We start from the raw sequence: 25,447 nt of genomic DNA on the forward strand, positions 1-25,447 counted from the left end.
TCGACTTCGAGATCCATGTTGCCCACAATGCTCAGCACTGTTTAGATTGACGTCATCTTCACGACCGAGGAAAATATTTCGTCGAAGTCAACACCCTTCTTCTGTTGAAAACCTTTCATGACAATTCATGCTTTGTACCTGGGTGGATTCCTGTCATCACTCGGTTTCAACTTGTATACCCATTTGTTCCGGAGTGCCCTTTTCCCTTTCGGAAACTCGATCAGTTCGTATGTGTGGTTCTCATGCAAGGATTCCATCTCCTCTTGCATGGCACTTAACCACTTTCAGCTATGGGTATCGTTCTTAGCTTCTTCAAAGCTTTCTGGATCCCTCTCATCGGTCAAAAGTACACGCTCTTCATCCGAAAATCTTCGGTGGGCCCTTCTCTCTCTAAGGGGGTATCTTTGGCCTACATTCGGCACGGTCGGTTCTTCCATGACTTCTTCGGCCGAGTCAAATTTGGTTCCTTGTCCAGCCGGTTCCCCTTGTTCTTAAGTCGGTTCTCCATTTTGCCAAGTATTAAATCACCCGACTAGCTCGGATTCGATTTCAATCGAATCGACTTCTACTCAATTCGGTAGTTGGAGACTTGTTCTCAATCTCCCAATTGACAATCGTCTTCTCTTCCATGAAGACGATGTCTCGGCTCCTAATCACCTTCTTCTCGGTTAAGTCCCATAGCCTATAGCCGAAATCATCATTGTCATAGCCGAGAAATGTGCATGGCCGAGATTTCGGATCCAGCTTCCCCCTCTAATCCTTTGCAACATACACATAGGCAAGACAACCAAACACCCTCAGATGTCGATATGAGATGTCTTTGCCACTCCACACCCTTTGTGGAATATCATCGTCCAAGGATACTGAGGGTGATCGGTTTATCACATACGTTGTCGTCATCAACGCCTCAACCCAGAACGTCTTCTGTAACTTTGCATGTACAAGCATACTTCAGACCCTCCCCATTACGGTTCGGTTCATTCTCTCTACCAGCCTGTTAAGCTCTGGTGTCTTCGGCACAGTATACTCGAACCGGATTCCCTACGCTTGACAATATTCTTCGAACGGTCTGCGGTACTCTCCGCCATTGTCAGCTCGTCCTGCCTTCAACTTTCGGCCAATTTCCCTGTCGACCCTCGCTTGGAACTCTTTGAAGACGGATAATACTTCATCCTTCGTCTTTAGCACGAAAGCCCACAACTTCTGGCTACAGTCGTCTATGAAGGTCACAAAATACTGTGATCCAGCATGAGACTTCGTGTCCACATAGCCTACGTCTGTATGCACGAGTTCTAGCAGCATTTTCTTCCTCATCGAGGGCCTCGATCAAAACGAAGTTCGATTTTGTTTGTCGGTCAAGCAATCGGCACACTTATCCAAATGCACTTTCTTTACCTCTAGTAGGAGTTCCTTTTCGGCTAGAATATGCATTCCCTTCTGGCTCACGTGACATAGCCTCTTATGCCACAACTCACCAGTTGTGTCGACTGCCATGTTTACCTCATTTCGGCATAAACGAGCATTCATTATATACAGTGTGTTGGTTTTCCGAGCTCGAGCCACGATCAGGCTCCCCGTGCAGAACTTCATGACGTTTGTTCTAGAAGCTACCAGTGTAGCCTTCATCATCCAGCCGACCAGCTGATATCAAGTTTAATAGAACTTCTAGAACGTGCCGAACATCTCTCAGCACTAGTCTGCACCCGATCGATGTCATCAGACACACATTTCCAATGTTGACAATTCGGCATGCTCCTTCATTCCCCATTCTTAGAAGACCATGGTCTCCAGCCTTGTATGATGAGAAGCACTTTCGGTCGAGGCTTACGTGAAACGACGCACCCGAATTGACCACCCATGTCGATTCTTCGCCGGCGAGATTGACCTCATTTTGTTCACTAATGAATAGCAACTCCTCTTCACTCGCAGTGATTGTTGAGGTGTTCTTTCTGTCCGATACTTTCTTTGGTTGTACACCATCAACTCCCCCTTTCTCCTTTCGAAAGTATCGGCAGTTCTTTTGGAAGTGCCCTAGCTTCCCACAATAGAATCATGTGGACCTTCCCCTCGACTTCGACCTTGTCCTCGACTTATCTCGATTCTGGGGACTTCGATTTCGACCTCTTCCTCGATTCGTGTCACTTTCCGTGACGAGGACCTTCGGGTCAATATTGGACTCTCGATCCTTCTGGTGGCCTAAATTGCTCATGTCATAGGAGTCATCAACAAATTCATGCACAACCCAGGCCAATAGTATGTATTTAGATACCTAGTGGGCACACAAGACCTTGACATCCTCTTTTGTCCAAACAAGAACTCAAGCATAGTTGGTTACACCGCCTCAGACTTTGTTGGTTGTGTGGATAACCGAAAATCAACAACCAGTACTGCTTCAAATTTGGTAATGGAGCAATTTCGTGGAAGTCAAAACTTCAAGAGTGCACAGCCACTTCAACAACCGAGGCCAAATACGTAGCCACGTCCGACGTGGCGAAAGAGGCTCTATGGCTCAGTCGGCTGGCATGTACGTTTCGACAAGTCGATCCCAACTCGGTTCCAATTGTCTACAGCGATAGCCAAGGTGTTGTTTCTGTGTCGAAGAATCCGGCTCATCACAACGCTTCCAAGCACATCGACATTCGATACCACTTCATTCAGGATTGCGTAAGCTCGGCCTCAAAATGGGATTACCGAGTGTCTCACAGCCGACCGATTCTGGTCACTTCGACACTAGATGGGTCTACAGACAAGTCAATTCAATTGAGTCGAACAACAGAGGTAGCCTCAGCAGTCAGCCTTAAAGGTGAATCGACTTCTACACTCGAATCGGTTGATTCTACCTCTATTTCTGTTTTTTTGTCGTCACCGATTAGGTTATAAGCCAACCTACTCGAGCATCTCCTTGTACATCATGTATACCTTGGTTCATATTACAAGTGACTCTCCCCTCAGTGTATATGCCCATTACGGGGGAGTGTCGAATACAGGTGTATAATGGTCGTGTTCACACTGTCCCTTTGAATAAACTAAGCTTAGGACATTTATGTAAATATGTCTAAGGACAAATGCCCTAACCTAGTTAGCATATAACCGGTCTTGTAACCTAGTTCAAGTTTTCTTCTTTTTTTCCAAAACGAAATAACCTTCCATTAGTTGTATAAAAAGGGTCATAACAGCTACAACATACAAAGTTTTTCCCCCTAACCCATCTTGTGTAACACACTAGTTGAGGAAACAAATCCAAAGTAAAGAAACAATCCACTAATTGCAAGTTATTCCTTAGACACAATGCAAGGTATCATATCCATAGACAACAACCAAAGTACTTATATTCGGAAACAAGCCCTCGCATGTCATAGTTATGAACCTTTCAATACTTCTTCAACCTGCTCCTATTCAAGATAATCTTAATCCGAAAAACCCCCAATGCTACTAGAAACTTTCAAGGTAGATAACAGTGTTTTCCATGGCTGTATATCACATATTTGAAGGCAATCCAATACATTATACTGTCAACTCAACAAATATGCTTCCTCTTTCCACATCAACCATCTCGCCAGTTACCACCAACTTCCTATACATCACAGATTTGAAGGCAATCCAATACATTATACTGTCAACTCAACAAATATGCTTCCTCTTTCCACATGTAACCTAGTTCAAGTTGTTGTTGATTGTAACATTTTGGAATAATACAACTACATTGTGTGCCTAATCTCTTTCTCATTTATATTTTGTTTCTTTGATCTTGTCTTTGTGAGGTTGCCTTGTCTGATCTGTTCTCCATAGTCTATTGTTGTCATAACTTGTTAGTCTTCATCATACACTATTGATATTGTTTCAGGATTGACGATCTCAACTCCAACAACTACATGATGTGTGGAGGTGGCAAGGGAATAATATTATTAGGTAAACCTGTCAACATCCTTCTTTATGTTTATGACAAAATCGTTAGGCTTGAATCTCATGCATCTAACATCATCTCAATGCCCTAGATGACTCATGGGAAACTTTGGAAAGACTAAGACTATGATCATCAACACATCCACATTTACTTGTTGACAAGTCATCTTCACCCTATAGGCTATAAACAGGGAAAGTTGAATTTTCAAGCAAGGGTGGGTACATCTCCATGACCCAAGCCACCAACGATTGATTCACACAAGGATATATAGCTATAGCAATGCTAGAACAACAATGCCACCAATCACACTTCCAACTTATAGTACGTAATATACTTCAATGCATTGGCAAACATTCTTTTTCATACGAATGTGTATGTTATCAAAACATTCTTATGTTTTTTTTTACACTTTTTACCTCAAATTTCTTAACTTATAATAAATAATGAATACAAAAGTATGGTATTTACCATAATTCGAGGGTGTTTATCATACTCGAATTATTGAAACATTCTCGAATGCGAATGCACGTATGGGGCGTATGGTTCATACTATGCTTCCAAGAGTGTAGTACTAAAGTATGACTATTATTTGACCACCATAGTCACCCATGCCCTCATGTATGATGCAACCCATATGGATTCTAGGACTCCCCATGTATGTCCACTAATTATGTACAAGAGCATCTGTGATGAATCGATGATGGTCGAAGCATTAATCTAGACATTGAACCTTATCAACCAAATTTGAACCAAGCCACCTCAAATAACTACATGTAAGTCATTCAAAGCATTGGAGCAAATGGCATCAATAGAATACATGGAAGGATCATGGTGCTTATAGGTGATGAAGTGATTTAGCAACAATGGCCTTAACATGAGAATGTGTCACCCTTCCAATAATGTGCACCTCTCCCAAGTGATACACGCAAAAGGGATTGCGACAAGATCTATGGTAACTCTATACACAAAAGACTTGGCTCGCACCATCAGAGTTGTTTCCCTCAATTATTCCCTAGTACGAAGATCAATTCATGAACTTTGCAAAGGTTGACTTCATTCAAAGACCGAGCTATGTGGACATCTACATGCCGCATGGTGCTTGCAAAAGCAATAGGCCTACTCAAAGTTTCCGCCCACCAACTCAAGATCGACGCTGGATGAGCACTTTGCATAGCTATAGGTGAAAGATTTTGAAATTTATGTAAAGAAGAGATTGAAAGCAAGGAACATTGTGCAGGTGCCCAACTTTCAACCACATTAGAGAGAAGTATGTTACGCTCTACTTTGAGTCCACTACCATTAGACAAACAATGGAGAAGGTTAAACAACAATTTGGAAGTGTTGCTTAAGCTTCAAAAACATTGGGAAACAACCCTTGTATTAGGTTGTGAGCAACCCTTACATTACCATGTGAGATGTAACAACAATCACACCACTTGTTTCTTCCATAACTCCTTCCCTCCAGTTACAACGTGTTGAGGAGTCATCAAAGAGTAAACGAATGAATGACGACGACGGAGACCACGAGTACCAAGATATAAGGCACATGGGCCATATTTCCACATAATGTAGATCTATAGTGCTTGTAATGCCCAATCCACACAAATACAACCACATGCACTTGCTAAACTTCATCATAGTGTCATTTTATTGTACCGCCCAACCTTGGATACAAACTCTCGTGATATTAGCCATCCATTACATGTTTGTCAACCATCTCAGAAATCATTCAACCTCATGCATTAAGATAATTATCACATAGTATGGACGACATAAATTCACCCATATTTGTCTTGAACGATTTTGACCTCTAGAAACATCAATATTTCTTTCTTTCTTTGTGTGTGTGCATGTGTGAGCTAGGGTTCTTTCTTTGAACGGTTCTTGTGAGGAGACTCATAAACTTCAAACCTTTATTTTGCAAAGAGAGGTACACCAAAAGCAATTCCCCACTGCAATCATTTGAGCAAACACATGTAGGCCACATCCTCAAATGTCACCTACAAGCTCTCTTATAATATTGGCCAAAAAAACACATCTTGATCATCTAGTAACTGAATGTCTGGTTGATACCTACTTTGAATATTTCAATTTGCTTCTGGTAGATTTGTTTCCAAGTTGACTCTAGCTGTCTAGAATATGAAATTGTCAATTCTCTTCAATGCTTTCTTTGGTGGTAACATTAGCCATACTTGCAATTTACATGTTGCTTCTGCAACTTGTATACAATGCTCATTGACCAAATCACTACATAAATGTATAATCATGCCTACACAAGATTATGCATAAACACAAACATACTTAGAACGTTGGCTAAGAGATAGTGCACATGTGAATGAAAATTGTTGATCTTGATCTTTCCATGTACAAAAGAATCACATCTTTAACCTGTTGAAAAAATCAATTGACTATTAAAACTAGTCAATCCATAGACATAATGAAAATGATCAAGTTGTACTAGCCAATCCCTTTGGACCACTCATTTGTACATTCAAATCTATTTGAAACATGGCTTCTATATATAGAATAGAACCAACCCATCAAATTTCCGGTTGATATTTATTGCATTGCCATGCCATAAGCATGCATTGTAAGGCAATAAAAGCAACCATCTGTTGTGGTGTTTAAAAATGCACTATCTACAACGAATAAAAAGGAATTATACATGTAGCCATGTTCCATTGTTTTGTCAACTCTTGGTAAGAATTACTTCCCAATGGTATTAGAGATTTTCTGATGTAATCATCACTCAATCTGACCAACTTCCTGGAGACAAGGGGAGGTATAATAATACAATCATCTATAAGTTCTATAAAGCCTCTAATGTGATCCCAAGAGTTTTGGGTTCATTCATTGACCAAACAATCAACTTTGTCCCAAAAAGACTGATGGGGAGCACATTAATACTTTTTACATCAAGTTCGGACTTGGGATCACTTCTCACTACTAGCACATTCCTTTAAGATATAGAGTGAGAAACCACCACTTTATGAAGCTTGCTTGTACATGAAAATACACCCTTCACCTCTAAAACAAGAACAACTACTCTTTTACTATTAGAAAGCTCTTTTGAATTGAACCCATTATCAAATAATATATCACTTCCGATGCACTGAAGTGATATGTCCTGACTATGACCTGGCTCAAGTAACCCCGATGCAGGAAGCACCTACAAAACATATAAAAGACATGTTCCTTTATCCTATATCATTTATAAAAATAAGTGGTATATAAACAATAGAGGCAGCAATAATAACATATGTTCATACCTGTAACCAAGAAGGCAACCCATTTTGCCCTCTGTCGAATGATGATAATGATGAGGATTCATTTCTCACGGAACTTTTTCTTTCTGACCGGAAGCTAAAGCGTGTGCACTCATTAGACGAAGGATTGGATAGTTTCAATATCGATATGTTTTTGTCGACCAATTTCACATTGGAATTGTTTACAACAATTTCTGGTACCAGCTCAATCTGTTTCTGTATTTGTTGAGCTTCAGTATCAGTTCGCAGAAACTTCCCGTACTCCCATCTTCGTGCAGCTTCATTTATTGCCGCAATCCGCATATCAAAACAGCACGAAACAGGCTTGTGATCACTCTCCTTGGCTCCCATGGAAGATCCATACCTTTGTACAACATCAGAAATGAACAGAGTTTAGGGTTTAAGATTTAAGATCTATCTCTCTTTTTGTCTAACTAGACCCGGTGTAATACCATAGCACTAACTTTCATAAAGAGCTCCAATTGTTCAACAAGGAAAAAGAAAGGATCACAAAGTGCTTATAATTAGCAAATGTGCAAATGTTTTGTCTACAATTATCTCAATTTAATGTGTAGATAGAGAAGGAAAACATAAATTAAAATAGCTTATGGATTCGATCAATTCACATCAACTTAAAGACGCCACTTTTGCATACCAAGTTACCCTTGCTGAAATAGGGCGCAATAAACCTATCTTGTTATCTAAATCGCTGTGGTCAAAGCTATCACGGTATATTACACGATCACACCAAGCTGGAACTCTTCTTTTCTCACTAGAATCATAGCCTGCAAATGGAGTAATCAATTTGATTAAAATTCGAAGAACATGTCATGATTATATGATTGTAACAATGTTCTAGTTCCGTTTATAGAACACAACAACTTGATGTTAGTTAAAGATCTAAATACTTTTTGCATAAATAATGAATTATTAACATCTTTAAGACCAAGATATTCCTCGTTAAATGAGTTATATACTATATTTGTATCATCAGAAGGTATCAAATGTCATATGAAAAATGACAAAAAAACGAAGTGAAACGCACAATGTATCCATAAATATTAACTTTTTTAAGTGTCATTGAAATAAATGAAGATAAAATACTAAACAACTAAAAGAAAGTACGACACTAGATCAAACACGCCATATATAACATAATTATGTTAAGAAATTTGGCGAAATATTAGCATCATTATTAGAATAATGGAAGAGGAATAGGTTTAAAACAACAATGGTATGAATCTTTCAACATAAGATGAAACTCTGACCTCTTACCTTTAATAGTATCACATCCTTTGTCAAATTTATAGGTAGGAGGAAACAAGATATCAGCCTCACGCATGCCTTGAAATACCCTCCCAGCAGTCATCTCAGCCCTCAACTGATCTTTTTCCAATAGGATCTCATATCTTTTCTCATTGATTAAATTGATTGCATCTGCATATGATAAATCTGCCAGTCTATAATTGAAATCACCAACCCAAATAAGAAGATCTGCTTCAGAAACTTCTGGCATGACCAAAATCCCTTCTTCCAAATCCTCTTCCTGTTCAGAAAATGCACGCTTTGCAACCATTACATATATGAACATATTCCTATGAGAGCATTATAAATTTCTCTAACAAAATTGAGTGAGCAATGAGAGATAAATTACTTAATTTAATGTCTCTATAGAGGACAACATTGCATATGAGACCCAAAATACTTATTTCTGATTCCATGCAATATCTCCTCCATACAAAAGGAAAATTCTCAGAGACAATAGAATATATCCAACTAAATACAAACCTCCAGGACTGGTAGAGAGAACAAGAATAGAACTTTAAAACAAAGATATCCATGGACACAGGCCAAGCATGACTCAGAAAATTATGAACTAAAGTGAGCTATTCTTCTTCAAGTGTTTGAATATACTATGAAACCTCTAGATTCAAAGATGGCAGGTTCGCAACACGAATACTGATGAATAAGAAGAATGAGTGATACCATCCTTCTCTCTGGAATAACTCAGTGGTGTTTTACTAGCAACGCATGGTCATACATACCCTCCCTTACTTCCAAATTCTTTCAATGTGATTAGCGTAGACACTATAATGCAAGAATTAAAATCACTGAAATTTAATTGATGAACAAATGCTCACCTCTTCTGTCGTCATGTCCTCAACAGATGATGTGTCATATCGCATACTGGCACCCCGAATTATTTGTACAGCAGATGCTACAGCAAGAATATCACCTCATATTACAAATATATGGTGCATTACCATTTTTTTAAGACACAATAAATAAATGCTCACCAGCCATGGCAGTAGCTGCAAGACCTACCCCCCCATATAATCGTCCAAATGTCATCCTTTGATAAATGTGTGCAAAATCAGCATTGCGTTTAGTCACTGCATCCATATGTGCTGCAAAGTGGCCGTTCACCACACATATTGTCCTCCTAAAAACCATCATTTTTATTGCAGCAGCCCCCTGAAAAGTGATTCATCCAGTAGATATTCCCCAAATTATCGTCAAATGGAAAGATGAATTGCAAAATAGATATTCTATTACTTTCTAAAGCAGGAGAGTTGCATTATCAGGGAGGTATTATCTGTCAATTCAGTTCTTAATGTTGTAACCAACAAACAGCATAAAACATACTGTAAAAATAGCTCACCTTGTTGCCAAATGCTCTGCCAAAACCACATGCTACTGCACCAACACCCACACCACCAACATATGGCAGCAGTCCTTTACTCACCCTGTGAAGGAAAAGACAAAAGGAAATCAGCAATGCCCTAGATGAATTGAAAGAATCTAATAACATACCATGCACCAATAAGCAAACCCGCAAGCTGACGAGAGGCAACAAGTACAAATTCTTTCTGCTCATTGAGGGTATTTCCAATGCTATCCAGCCACCACTGTCCATTAATACTGCCTGCCAAGCCTACCTGTATCATGGTTGTAAGATTCACAGAAAAGTTGTTTTTAGAGATTCTCTCTATCATCATCACAGAATCAAGTTATTAGTTTTTGGCAATTCAATATAGTTTGGCCATTGGCCTTCATCATTATGGAAAGGAAAGCAAATAATAAACTGAGCCTTCTGGGAAAACCAGCAAGCCAGACATAACAGTTATATTTTGTTGTGGAAGCTTGTTGCTCAAAACGCCCTTAGTTCTTCTAATGTTGCATAACATAATATTGGGGATGCAGAAGAGAGCAATGATATGCATTGACAGCCAGATTGACATTAGAGACTACGTATACATGCTAATAGACATGCAGATAAAACTGTATCACTCACCCTAACAGAGATGCTAACAGACGTGAAGATAGCTATACTTTACCCACCTTGACATAAGTATGGACACATTAATCTCGTACGTAACAAGCGACGTTCTAAGTTCTCTTCCAGTTTTTATTGGCTATATACCGTGAGTTACTAATTGATCAATTCTAGGTTCTAGTTTCATTCTTTGCATATGCTAATTTCTAATTGAGTTGTCTAACCTATTACTTTGTTTCTTTGAATGCCACGGCTGCAATCAATACAATCCAATTTAAATTAAATTAAATTCTTAAAATCACAAGGTAACAAAATGAATGTCAATTATGCTTACAGTTTCTTTTGCTGCAGCCATTGCTAAAGCACCAGCACCCATTTCCACTTCCTGAAGGCCAACAACAACAATACTTGCCTCAATACTCTTTGCAAGCCATTGTGTTAGTGAATCAGAGCATGCCCTCTCTTGACCAACATTCCATGTACTCGCCAGTATCTTTATATTCTTCTCATTTATATATGTAATTTCCTTGGCGATCATCCCTGAATTAAATCTTGTAATAAATGTACTTGGTGATACTATGAACCATCCACGTATCCCACCATTATCTGAGAGTGTGAACAAATGGTTACTTGTTACTCCAACCCTTGCCACAGAAGACTTGTGTGCACGCCAAACCCGACAAAGCTTTCCTGAGCTTGTGTCGAATGCACGGATTACACCTTCAGCGTAACCAACAAATAGTTGATTTCCAAATGAACACATGCACCTAATAGATGTTGAATTACGGTGGTATTCACGTACACGGTTCCCAAAGCAGTCAAATTGAATTAATCGACCATTCCCATAGCCGGCCCAAATGTTTCCATTAGCCGAAGAAACTAATGCTTCCATTTTCCTATTGTCATCAATACCCTGACCACCAACAGCAGCACGGAGAACAGCATCAGCTGCACCAATAACAGCATTTCTAGACCTCTGGAAAAAACTTAGTTGTCCTGCATTTTTCTCTTTCTTTGAAACCCTTGTTGGGTTCATCAGCATGTCATCCCCTCTTCCAGTGGCACGAACCGGAGATATATTGAGACTTGTAAATTCAGCATCGGCATTTGGTCCAAAAACTTTCAACACATCTCTCGTGCGGGCATCCCTACACATAAATAGCATGTTTATATCTTCAATGGTGCATCTTATCCATTAGAAGGTGACTATAATGATTTCACAACATTTTCCACTCTACCATAGTGCCAATACAAGAGATCCACCACTCCAAATACAGCATTGAGAATGCTCAGCAACCAAAAATCGCACATCTGTCCCTGACAGACTAGATGCAGAAGCTTGGGTTCCTCTAGGTTTCACATCGATAAAAGATGTTTCAACTAAGGATGTAAGTATACGTGATGGCAATAAGATGCGCCCCACAACATCAGACGGCCAAGCTCTTAAAGAACCATTTTCGGATCCTGTCCACAGCTCTCCTGAAGATGATGAAATGGTAAGTAAGCACATGAAAGTTATGACTTTTTCTATAAGTATCATGACAGATTTTCTTCCCAAAAGAAATGATATAAGAAATGCAACATACCATATGAAGTCATAACAATGGCTAGAACAGGTCCTTGATGTGCTTGCCATGTTAAGGGAGCATTACCTCCATCAGCAATATTTTCACCAGAAGTTTTCACAATCAAGGGCCATGCAGCAACTCTTCCATCCCGATGACCACTCCACATTATGTTATTCTCACTATCAATGTACAGACTTGTAGGAGCTGATCCATGTATAGGATGTATCGTATATTCTGCTGCATCCTTGTCACCTTCTAAGTTTGTTTTTCCATCACATTTCGACTTCCATGCCATTGGTATATCCCACACCATCATACCTTGCTCACACGCTGACCACACCTGTGTATCTGTGCATGCTAATACTCTTAGAGGGTATTGAATGTAAGTTTCTTGAAGTGGTGGTGGCCGCAGCTCAAAAGACACGGGCCTCTCTACTTCTCTTTCACCTACATTTGTGTTCCCCTTCCCTCCAGCAGCAACAAACTCTTTGAGCGTGTGGAGCTTGGAATCTCTGGCTTCATCCTGATTTACATTCTGACCTGTATATTTTCTAACAAAATCAATACAGGAGAATAATTGGGCTATGTAGCAATGAGTGAAAAATACATAAGTCATGCCCTTCCAAGGTTATAATGCCACCCAAACACCTTACATATACATGTCATTATAGCTGCTCATAAAGTAGTTCTCATGAATCTGTCTACTTCAAGAGTCCCAAACAGCATGTTCATGAAAAGATTGTCATCCCTCACACATTTTGAGGGGAAGACATTATGCATCAGTGAAATAAGTGCAGCAATAAAAAGCATCTCTTAGAGACATGTTTTGGGAGATTTTCGGCCTCAAAACATAAGAACAGAGTAAGCCTACATAACAGGCATCTACATATACACATATCTACATCTACATCTACATCGGCATATATGTGTGTATATCTAACATATATAATCACAATACAATACATATTACATGTTCATCTACACCATAAAAGTATACACATATACATGTAGTAGTGAAGTTAGGATGAATGGCCCACAACAACATTTCACTTGATGCACATGATCCAGGGCGGAGGTGTGAACCGGAAAGGGATAAAATTGGAGGATAATTGGAGGATTAAGGAAAGGACGGATCTGCACCGTTTTGTAATCGAGTAGCCGGATGAGGCACCGTTTTGTAACCTTACCGGATGCCTTATAAAGGATTCGGATTGATTTGTAATGGATACAGAAGTAATGCAAGTTGAGTTATTGATTGTCTATCTGATTGTCTTTCTTGTCTATCTTGTGTACTTGCCGTTTGTGCCATAACTTAGTATCTCACACGTGTAATTTATTGACGGATACAGTGTATGCATTCCAGAATTATAATCGGATAGATATATTTATAAGTGACGCATAATAATCCATATCTCCGACCACCCCTTTGGATAAGTATTCCGGAAAGGGATACCCTATGTTAGCGGCTAAGTCCAGCCCAGGAGTAACATGCACATGGAAGATTTTGAGTATAAGGAAGCAATAAAAACATGGAAGATTTTGATGCATTAAAAACGTCAAAATTGCAAGGCTGCAGACACTTCACCCATGCTCGGAAATGCTAAAATGGTTTCACCCAGTGGATAAAGAATGCATACACACATAACTAAATCAGGCAATCGCACAACATTTTCCTCGAAATTGGCAAGATAAGGATTAAGAAAATATGCAGAGGAGGGAAAGAAAGGAAAAACTTTGAGTACCAACATGCATGAAAGCAACATTGACCAGGTTATTCCCGCAAGTAAAATGCAGGGTGAAGACAAACAATAGCTTTTCTAGAGAGTTCATGAGCAGCATGGCAGTGAAACAAGGATGCCCTTTATCACCTATATTGTTCAGTCTATGTATTGACCAGCCAGAAGAGAGTTCATCCAAGAAGTGTTAGGAGAACATGGGGAAAAAAGACATTGGGTATTTCATTGTATTATTTCTGGTTCATGCAGACAATGTACATTTGGCATATTCTGAGCTGACACTGCAAAAGCTTTTAGATACAGTTCACTCTTTCTGTGATCATGTTGACTGCTAGGTAGTGCAGACAATCTAAAAAATCAGCAACCAGTAGTGCACTTACCAAGGAGGAAAAGGACATAGTTCACAATTTCAAATACTTTAGAGTTGACATACCTAATTTACACACTTGGAACAGGTGCCTAATTAGGAGAATGAGAACCAGTACAGGCCAATACAATGAATTTAAGAATGTGTGTCAGTTGAGCAAAAGTCAAGGATGGGAGATTAGAGAATGGTTGATGCATGTCTGGTGCAAACTCTGATTTCTTGATCTGAGTTTTGGGGTGGTAATAATTCAGCAAATTCATAGAATGAAATAGAGAGAAATTTCTAGATTGCCATTTAGGGGGTTAGACGCACAAGTACTCCACAATAGTTCTAAAAACTGCAAGAAGCCAATAGAGTTTTAGACCCTTCAAATCGATTACAAGTACATATTGAACGCAAGCATAATTCCCTAAACTCCCCTCCCCAAGGCTCTATGAGAAATTGAATGCTTACCACAGAAAATCCACAAACTAAATTTTTTCATCTGGTTGGGTTCAAGATATCCAGAAATTGTTTACTTGATAGCATGTTGAAGAATATCCACATGTTCACTAGAGGAAAAGAAAGGGACAGAGAAAATAAGACCATGAGATCGAAGTTTTACTTGGCCACATACCTATACATACATATGAATATAAATTTGTGTCTATACACCTGTATTGTCTATATATAGATAGATAGATAGATAGATAGATATAGATGTGCACTAGAAAGAAAGAATGGGACCGTAAATGAGTCCCTGAGCCCTTGTTTTACTCAGCCACATTGGAACATACTTCTTTACACAGACGAATGTAAAGGTCTGTATATATATGAAGAAATCATTTATAAATTGGCATGTTGAAGAAATATCTAGATGCGCACTAGAAGAAAAGAAAAGGACAGAAGAAAATGAGTGCATGAGTCCATGTTTTACTTGGTTACATTGGAAGCACAGGAAATGGAGAATATATCAATTTGTCTATATATACATATACATTTACAACTATCCTAGATTGATTTTGCATTAGCTGCCATCATAAATTGAGGTAGGGTTCAGCTTACCATTCGCAAATTTTGAATTTGCATCATTTAGATGACTTGTAGATACAGAACATGCTGTCGTTGACTCAAAGTCTCGCTTAGGAGGCAGAGTTTGTGGTGAGAAAGATGAGGATTCACCGAACGATAGACCATCACATACATAAAGTTCATCACCCGACAGAAAATCGACATAAGAGTTTGATACAGACACCGGCAAAGCCTCTAATCTTAGTGAATCCTTATTATGAGTTACATTCTCTTCCGAATCACAGGAATTTCTAGAATTCTTATCTTTAACCAAATTCTCATTGAACCACGAGTCATGGGAGTTTCTAGATTCCTTATCATCTATTACATTTGCATCGGGCCACAAACTGTGAGTCTTTCTCGAATCCTTCTCATCGATCATATTCTCATTCAACCTTGACCTATGGGCCTTTCTAGAATTCCCGTCTTCAAACACATTCTCATTGAAAATTTGATCATCGATCTTTCTAAAATCCGTATCTTTGGATACATCCACATAGAACTTTGAATCTGTGTTTGAACCACTTTCATCACTATCTGTACTAAATCCTCGCAAATGCTCTTCACTCCAATGTGTGTCATAGAAAGGAATAGGATTTCTCTCCCTAGATGAACGTATCTGAAAATCATCACATTGCTGTTGACGTTGAAAAGGTGTAGAAGAGCTTAATTCATGAGATAGAGAAAATTCCGCAAAAGGATCTTCAATATTTGTTATTCCACGGATCGAAGAGGTCTCAGGTGAAAATCTGGGCAATCTATTTTCAGCTGAATTCGGACCTACCCATTTCTCTGAAGAAGAAGAAGAAGATACATATGAATACTCAAATGCATCAAAAGGGACTTCCGCTGTTTTTGCAGAGATATGGCAGGCGTCCCTTGAAGAAGAAGAAGAAGAAAAGGCAGACGTAACTTCTTCGTCTGCTTCAAAGTCTATAAGAGGCGCCTCGTCTCGAGGTTCCATGGAAAGCTTTGCGTGTCATTGATACGTTTGATTCATCAGAGAGAGAGGGAGGGAGGGAGATCTGTGGAAGAGTAGGGCTTCTGAATCCTGATACGATGGATGGAAGGAAGGAAGCAGAGGAGGGGGAGATGGGTTCGCACGATTTGGCCGCAAAAAGAAAGCACACACAGAATTAACTGTCATGGCAGAGATTTTAACACAGAAAAAAGGCAGGCATAAAAAGGCATCAGAACAGAACCTCTTCTCCAAAATCAAAACATTTGGGTAATTACCCAAACTACCCCCCCCCCCCCCCCCCCCCCTCAAGAAGCTACTTCCTCACAATTCCCAAAATACCCCTCTTGGGATTCCTTGGTAATTTTACCAAATCAGCATTTGTTGTAAAACCAATTGTCTCATGGCCCAATTTTGGTCTTAGAAGGCGTTAATGTGTCTTTCTTCATTCTTCTTTCTTCTCGATCACGCGTTCTTGCCTGCCCATCCATATGCTTGAATCCAGCCAATTTTGCCCCTCACAATATTGCCCTGTTGCGGCCAATGAGGGTAAGCTTGGATCGACTGACCAAATCGATGACTCTCGCTTGTAGCCACCTTTAAGATGAAAGATGTGTCTGGATGCCCCCACCACGATCATATCTTTCCATTTCCAGTACAAAGAAATCAATCGATACCCCTCTCTTTCCACCCATTCCTCCACTTTCAAAACACGCGATGTAATGATGTATAACATGGACTCTTTCTTCTTCCTTATGTATATGTGTCACAATAACTTTTCAAACGGCCAAAACAAAACACCTCTTTCGACAGAAGGTACCATTAGATGTATGTACCTCCGTGTGCACTCTTATCAGGCAATGGCATATGAATCATTTGTGCAGATTAGAGACCAGATACTCACATGCAATTTGGAGTAATGCCCATATAATTGCTCTTATGTACTCTAGATTACTAACACTCTTGTTAAAATTGTATCTATATTTAAGACGGCAAATTGTTCCTTCGAGCCTTATTCATTTCATTTCACAATATATCGTATTATCTAATAATTGCCCATGGGAATATTCACATGGATATGTTATGCATCGGGTGCAAGAATGGTTGTATTTCTGTTTCTTATCTCCCCATTACATTCATTTCTATTTGTCTTGGTGTTCACACAAAGTCATCAATTGCATCAAGGTTTTGACAAAGAAGTTACATAATTTTCATGTTTCTTGAAAGCAAATACCAAAGATTATCTAAAAATATCCACCATCAAATCTGAATTGTCATCATACTTTTCTGAATCTTGTTAAAATACAATTGAAGCATATGTCGACACTATACATAGTTATTCTTAACTCTCAAATGCAAAAGCATAGGAATAACATTCACATAGACCACATAGAGGATGTTATATCCACCCTATTCATAATCCTTCAACTCTCATTGATGTGTAACATTCCTTAGACCGAACTCACTCCGAAAACATCTTCCATTCCCAACACTAGTAGTTCACCTTGACCCTTTTCAACCCTTTAGTATTCATCTACAACTATACAATCAAAGTCTAGAGTATTCTTCACACATTGGACAAAACACCACAGAAATTTGTGTCTTTATCAACCCAACTTTACAATAACAATGTTGTTTTGTGCAACTCTTGCCCCCCATCTTCTACATCTAACTTCACGGCATCATAGCTTGTAAACGTTTTTGTGTAGCGTTATATTACAATTGGGAAACTCTCTATTCTAGATAAGAGAACTCAAAAAGAAAATTACATAGAAGTAATCAACTGATTACCCATGCAAAATCTACTAAACAAAATTCAATATATGTATATATATACACATTTAGCATTCTCTAATGGCATGCCTTGCAGCTTATGACAATGGTATCCACCAAAGTTTCAATTGGAGTCCTGTGTAACATGTTATAGAATTATCTTGGACAATGGGTAAGTAAGGATTAAAAAATAATTGCCAATTATTCAAATGTAAGGGAGTTGTGGGTTCATGTTCCATGCGAACATGGTAAATTTCATACCAAACAAGTGATAGTCCATTCTCAACTATCCCTCCATTTGGGTTTCTACAAGAGATGAGAAGCCCAATTTGAGAACTTGATGAAAGACTAAGGATGAGTCTACGACCCGAGAATAGATCCCAAAGGCTTCCAATGATCTATTTTTGAGGAAAGGACAGTATTATATTAAAAATAAATTAGACATTGTTACTCGTCATTATCACATTAGTGTCACGAACATGTGTAGTACCTCAACAAACCCATCATGTTTGAAAAAGCATGCCAGTATTCAGTCCCTTTACGTAATTGGATGCAACAACTTGCTTGATTCATTTGGAAAACAGGGCATATACATCCAACGGTGATCATTGATAAGAAAAGGTGAAAAGAAAGGCTTAGACATTTAGTACCAGGACCCATGATATGAACAACCAAAGTTGATTTTTTCTTTATTCCCCTAAATGCAGCTTAAATTTCCCTTATTTCCCAAACATGGCCTAAGCCAAGAAAAGGAGAAAACATGGATATTTTGACCATGTAGTTGCCCACGTAGCACATCTAATTGAAAAGAAAGTGAATGACTTTTCAACATAAGAAGGGGTTGCTCAAGCGCATTTCTTGAATTATTGAACACGTGAGAAAATAAAGAAAACCCCAACGGTGTTATAGTATCATGCCATACCAAGCGTTTGTCAACAAGGCAAAATCAGTGTATGTGAACCTTAAGTTGAAGGGATTGTTGTAAATGTTGACTACTCACACATAAATCCATATGATCGACATTTGTATGTGATGAATCCTGGCTGCAATGAAGGAAGATAAATGAAACTTCAAGCAGCGGCTCACAAGCAATACATACATGCCTCAGAATCTTTAGATGAGGTCCATGCCCCCTGTTGTTACATGCTACAGTTTGACATCTCAATGAAGAACCAATATATCTCCCTTGAAAAGACCAAGTGATGTGGCCAAGATTATATTAAATGTAACCGGATATTGTTAAGATCAAGATTACATGATGTATCTTTCTGATTGATTATCAAAGCTGCCAGTTGATTATCACATCATCCAGGTAATCAGAGCCAATCTAATGCACATTATAAATTTGCCTGGAGTGATTGGGAGAATTATAACCACCAAATTATCAATATAGAATCCCCACTGATTCAACTAATGCATACAGTAGTTGATGTAGATAGTTGTCCCTCAGCCAGTTCAAAACAAGATTTTAAGAATATCCAGTAAAGAACACATAGCTTCATCTTTAGAAATCCCAGCTTTGTTTAAAAAATAGACTTTGTTTTAAAGAATCAGTGGTAACGCACACATACTTTGTTGGGGTTAAAAAATGTAATAAATACAAGAATCAGCCTTTACATTAAATAAATTAAGCACAGAGAGAGAAAGAGAGAGATTATAGTAAGCCATGGAACCAAAAAGAATGCCCTCTCGATCCATTTAAGAAGAAAATGGATAAGAATAAAAATAAAGTAGCCAATGATCTGACATATCATCAAACCAAAAGCTAAAGCTAGCATGTTTACCATATAGTTGTTTTGTGGTGCGTTTTGTTAAATAAACACCATTCAAACGAGGTAGAAATGAAAATCTTAGGAACAAGGGCCTCTTATGATTTTTGAGTATCATAAACATCATCAAAGTATTTAAGAGGAATGGAAGCTGGTGATGGAAGTTTTGCAACTGCTTCAAACTGCTTGATGGAAAACAACCAAATCAAAGACACAAAACACCTAAGAAAAATTAAACATTTCCATGCAACAAAGGAAAAATTTACAACACTTTTGCGTACCCTGAACTGTTTGTACTTTTCTCTCACTGCAGGTAGTGTACAATGTTTCTTGTTGCACTGCAAATCGTGGATTGCTTTAACACAATCCTTCAAATCTGAGGACTTGTAACCTGAATAATGCTCCAGGGTTGCATTCTGAACACAAAGGCACATCGTGAGTCATGATTGGAATCCATTTGCAATCTTTCCCTTAACCAGTTCACCAAAGACATTAAAAATAAATAAATGTTTTGTAAGACAGATCATTATAGATTCGAGTTGATATGCTTGCCCAAGGTCTAGCCGTGGGATCCAGTGTGAGTTTAGCCAAGAAGACAGCAGAGCTAGCAATCATGGATGGCAAATACCGAAGAAGACCATATTCCACTAACGTTAACTCAGCCAAATAGTTTCCAAGGCACTCCAGTTGAAGGGCAGATTTCTGCACATCATCTATATACTCAATGATAGATTTATAGGACATCAAGAAACAAAAAAACACAATAAAAAACTTGGTGACAGTGAAGGTCAGAATATACTAGGATGTTTGTTTACCTTTTGCCCAGCCTGAGCCGCCCTTATAATGCGGCTGATGCACCCAATGACAACAAAGAGAGCAAGTAATTAGAGGAATCAAACTCGATCACAGTGGAGGGAAAACCTTATGTTGAAATGATAGTGCCTACCAAAGAAATGTTTTCGTGGTCGGCCCAGCAAGCTCAAATTTTAACCGACTTAAGATGCTTTTTTCCATTTCAAGGATCTGAAAAGAGAATTTATTTCAAGCTATCTATAATCTGTTCTGCAAATTTTGTGCTATATATTCCCCAATAGTACATGAATGAACATGGTCTTGCCTCTGCTCGGGAATAGGTATTATCTGTGATGTAGCAAAAGTCATCCACTTGCGGAGGGCATATCTCCTCATATTTTCTGCAAAAGAAATCGATAAAACATACAGTTGCTTTGGACAGAGGAAGAGATCGTGTACTATATAAGCTTTAGTTACAGAACATACGAAGCAATAAGCATGCATGACACCCCCAATAGCTGCAACCGCTGACGGGTCATTAAATTCTCGGATAAGAAACGATCAATGAATGTGACTGCAAGGTAGAGAGTTTCAGGTACAAGTTTGTATTCCTCTGCCACCTAAGTACGAAAGGAAGAGACAGCAGTCACTTTAAAACAAGATCAGTTCATCGAATATAATTTCAAGGAGCTTCACAGACATCATCACCTCAATAAGCCAGTCCACAAGAATACTTCGCATACTTTCATTAATCTCTTGCTGCACAGTTTCCATGAAGTTGCTCGTGGATCTTCTCTTTAGCTGGAAATGTTCAGTAAACTTAGCAAGCACAATAATTCTCTTTGATCTTTGGTCAATCAATTCACCATCCGAAAGCAGAATTATTAAACTGTACACCTACTTCAGCAGTCCGCAAGTGAAAATAAATATCAGCAGCATAGGTAGAGCACATTTGTGGGTCTTTATTATCATCAATGTCAGTGTAATTTTGGCTTGACCATCCCTCTCTTTCTACATAAAGTTAAATTTTCAAAAATAACCAACTCCATGTCTGCTTTCTTCACTTTCTACATTCAAACTTTCAAATCATGCAAAAAGTTAAGAGCATAGAGAGAACCTTGCCGAACTGCAAGCATAGGATCCATCAATGCCCGGTAATTTTGCAGCACCATTGCATCAAGAATCTTGGTCATGTTGCAAACTGAAGATACTTCTGACTTCAAATCATCACTACACATTTCGGTCATTGTCTCTTCCTTGCTAAGAGCATTTGAAACATCTATCTTCTGAGTTTTGTTCTCCAAATCTTCTTGAATTACTTCAGTCTGATTCGAAGAAACATCCACAATTTTTCCATGTTTAAGTTCAACCTGCTTCTGCTGAGTAGACACTGTCTGATTCTTGGTTTTACCCTGTACTGCCACCTTCTTTTTTTTTTGAAACAAGGATATTCAGGATAAAACTCTGAGTTTATTCATATAATGCATTCCATCATGAAAAGTGTTTTACTAAATTGTACAATTGTGTTCTTATCTCGTGTGCCAAAGCATGAATATGATTGCATTGATGCATATAATTCTCCAGTGCATGTTATTTAGCAGACGCACTATGCGAAAAATAATGACTAAGCACGTTAGCCATTGATGTAGCTCATTGGTATTTTAATGAAAAGGATAAGTATGCATATAAAGAGAGCTAATGTAAATAACAATATAAGAGACCCACTATATATATCAGGATGTCTAAGCAGCTTAGCCATTGATCTACCACAGAACAACTGAACATTGGACAGAAAGTATGTTGCAATTAATAAGATAATTATGCATATGTCGAAAAACAGTGAAGCACTTGATTGCAGGATATGATCCCGTTCTACATAATGAATTAGTGATCATGGAAGTATATATATGCCACCATAATGAGCACGTACTACTATAGTGCATATAATTAATTTTAGCACCTCCACTATGCATTACTACGCAGGTCCAGTTGAGAGAAATTATGCATATGAGTTGAACTGACAAAGTTTTGTATTACTATGCCAGCCAACAATGTGATAACATAATGAATGCATATATGTATCTTAACATACAGATACCAACCCAGATTCTCAAATCAGACATTCTAAAAGATCCATCAAGAATATGTATCTATATCTGTAAGCACTGATGAAGCAACCGATAGCAAAATATGTTCCCAATCAATGTAACGATTGCATATGATTGCATATGATTGCATGATGAATGTATGTGCTGCTAACATAGTGATCACACAATGAATCTGAGTATAATGGTGGGATAATGAATGTATGTTTATATATACATACATACATACATACATATATATATATATACACACACATAGATGTATATATATATACACATAGATGTATATATATATACATAGATATATACATATGTATATATATACATATGTATATTTATATCAAAAATATATATCTACATCCGTAAGCACTGATGAAGCAATCGATAGCAAAATATGTTCTCAATCAATGTAAAGATTACATATGATTGCATGATGAATGTATGTGCTGTTAACATAGTAATCGTATGATGAAAGTACATATGCTAACATAGTGATCGCAAGATGAATCTAAGAAAAATGGTGGGATAATGAATGTATATATATGTGTGTCTATGTAAACATAGTCATCACCTAAAGAATTGTCTATGCTAGTACAGGAATCACGTAATGGATGCATCTAAACTATCAATATTATCACAAAATGAATGTATATGAGCTAACAAAATGATCACATTATCAATGTATACTGCCTAGCACACTGAAAACACAACTAATTTATGCCCGATCACATTATGGAAGTTTATATGATCACATGATGCATAACAGGTTTATAGTATGAATGGTGCTTATATAGTGATCACATTCTTAATGCATGTATACTATCATAGATGTACCGATGCTGATCTAGATTCGTAGGGTCAACGTCATCAACTGAGGACATAGAAACGAATCTAGCTGAATCTTTGGATGAGAGAAGCAAACTTTTATGATGTATCCATCGGACAAACACGTGGAGAAGACTTACATTGAAATATGATCTTTAAATGTGAAGGTAGAAGACTTACATTGGACTTGGAGGACTGAAGAGCATTGCGAGAAGACACATTATTAGTCAAGTTTGATAGTGCAGCACGTTTTCTAGCAGGTTGAGGAAAACCAGAGACGTTGTTCTCGTTATTAGCAGGCCTCTTTGAAGCTAATCTCGTCTTTTTAGAAACTTCTTCAGTCTCTCGTCGAGGTACCATTGAGGAAGAAGCCGAAGAGGCTACTCTTGGGCGAAGCTTTCTCCCTTGTTCTCCCGCCATAGCTCCGATCTTACTCCTCTACCTCTGGGAGACTAGAGGAAGATATATTCGTACAGCTTCTTCTTCTTCTCTGTGCTTCAAATCCTGACATGTTCGGCCTTTTCAGTTGCCATGGCCTTTCTTTCCTCCTGATTGGGTTGGGGAAGGAGGAGCCTGAGGAGGAAAGAAGAGGGATGGATGGAACCCTACAAGATGGAGGGGAGGGAGGGAGGGAGGGGAGGTTCTAAAATAGGGGCGATCGAATGAATCCCTTCCTCTGGAAGGAGAGATGGAGATGGAGATGGAGATGGAGATGGAGGGAAAAGAAGAAGAAGTGTGGGACACAGACAAATTTGGAGAGGAATAGAACGTTTGAATTTGGGGAAGTATAACATGGATGGGCATGGGCATGGGCATGGGCATGGGCATGGGCATGGGCATGGAAACGGGCATGGAAATGGGCATGGGCATGGACATGGGCATGGGCATGGGCATGGGCATGGACATGGGCATGGGCATGGAAACGGGCATGGAAATGGGCATGGGCATGGACATGGGCATGGGCATGGACATGGACATGGACATGGGCATGGACATGGACATGGGCATGGACATGGACATGGGCATGGAAACGGGCATGGACATGGGCATGGAAACGGGCATGGACATGGGCATGGAAACGGGCATGGAAATGGGCATGGGCATGGGTATGGGCATGGAAACGGGCATGGAAAAGGGCATGGGCATGGAAATGGGCATGGAAACGGGCATGGACATGGACATGGACATGGGCATGGAAACGGGCATGGAAATGGGCATGGGCATGGAATGGTTGGCCTTTCTTTCTTTCTTTCTTGTTTATGATTCATGAAGAATGGAAGCATACACTCTTGGCCAAGTTATCCCCATACATACATGCATACATACATCCAGTGGAAAGTACATGGAATGTCTGGATGGAGATGGTACATACCTTGAAAGGACAGTATGAGGATATTAAAGGTGAGACAGATGTTGCAGTGTTGCAACGTCTCGAATTTATTGTCTATTGGAAGAAGACCCCTTTTCTCACAATACAAAATTCAAGACCTAAATGGTGCTTAGCGCCACCAGTATGGTTGTTCCCACCACCAATCACATAACTTGGTGGAGTGGTGAGGGATGGGACCTAAGGAAGAATGCACCAGATCAATGGTAGCTTGATGGTAGGTCAATTTTTTGTAATGTTGTTCATAACTAATGAAAGGATATTTTTCCCGGGAAAAAAAAAAAAACATATGCCATATAACCAACCCCGTGTTATTGTACCGGGCATCATAACTACGTGGTATAATATGAATCTGTAGTTCTCTAACCTCAAGGCCATTGCTACTACTAGGGTATGGGCTACTTCGTAATGAATGAACGAAGAGCGAGGACTGAATTGTTCTTGATCTTAACCCTATGGTGGTGGGAGACAACTTCTAAGTAACATATTTCATCACTCAACCACGTTTGATGAAGTAGTCGTGTGTGAATAGGCAAGGGCACAGAGTTTGAGCCTACAAAAGAAGGTTACCTACCTACATTCGTGATGAGACAAAGGCTGCTACTACTACTACAATGAGACTTTGTCGGTGACACGAAGTGTGATCCTCTTTTAAACCCAAGGTATGGTC

General features: G+C 38.9%; 2 protein-coding genes across 2 annotated transcripts; both read right to left on the reverse strand.

Moving 5' to 3' along the window:
- Window positions 1-6,402: 6,402 nt before the first annotated feature.
- On the reverse strand, window positions 6,403-16,200 carry FRA3 (Endonuclease/exonuclease/phosphatase family protein). Its single transcript, XM_087336872.1, has 12 exons — window positions 15,163-16,200; window positions 12,034-12,555; window positions 11,686-11,926; window positions 10,782-11,595; window positions 9,985-10,109; window positions 9,833-9,917; window positions 9,468-9,645; window positions 9,312-9,388; window positions 8,446-8,716; window positions 7,826-7,955; window positions 7,174-7,534; window positions 6,403-7,073 (listed from the first exon to the last, which is right to left on the reverse strand). The coding sequence occupies exons 1-12, from the start codon at window positions 16,130-16,132 to the stop codon at window positions 6,864-6,866; spliced, it is 3,984 nt and encodes a 1,327-aa protein (XP_087192998.1). The 5' UTR covers window positions 16,133-16,200; the 3' UTR covers window positions 6,403-6,863.
- Window positions 16,201-19,470: 3,270 nt separating this feature from the next.
- LOC147850166 (cyclin-A1-4-like) lies at window positions 19,471-24,013 on the reverse strand. The gene is made up of 11 exons (XM_087336624.1): window positions 23,571-24,013; window positions 21,578-21,884; window positions 21,362-21,471; window positions 21,169-21,261; window positions 20,947-21,080; window positions 20,786-20,861; window positions 20,615-20,691; window positions 20,484-20,517; window positions 20,221-20,370; window positions 19,950-20,084; window positions 19,471-19,850 (listed from the first exon to the last, which is right to left on the reverse strand). Exons 1-11 carry the CDS (start codon window positions 23,808-23,810, stop codon window positions 19,767-19,769), a joined length of 1,440 nt encoding a protein of 479 aa, XP_087192750.1. The 5' UTR covers window positions 23,811-24,013; the 3' UTR covers window positions 19,471-19,766.
- Window positions 24,014-25,447: the final 1,434 nt, after the last annotated feature.

This window comes from Azolla caroliniana, unplaced genomic scaffold (assembly GCF_043228905.1).
Source record: "Azolla caroliniana isolate FFs.n. ecotype wild unplaced genomic scaffold, voAzoCaro1.0.p SCAF_21, whole genome shotgun sequence".
Lineage (NCBI taxonomy): Eukaryota > Viridiplantae > Streptophyta > Polypodiopsida > Salviniales > Salviniaceae > Azolla > Azolla caroliniana.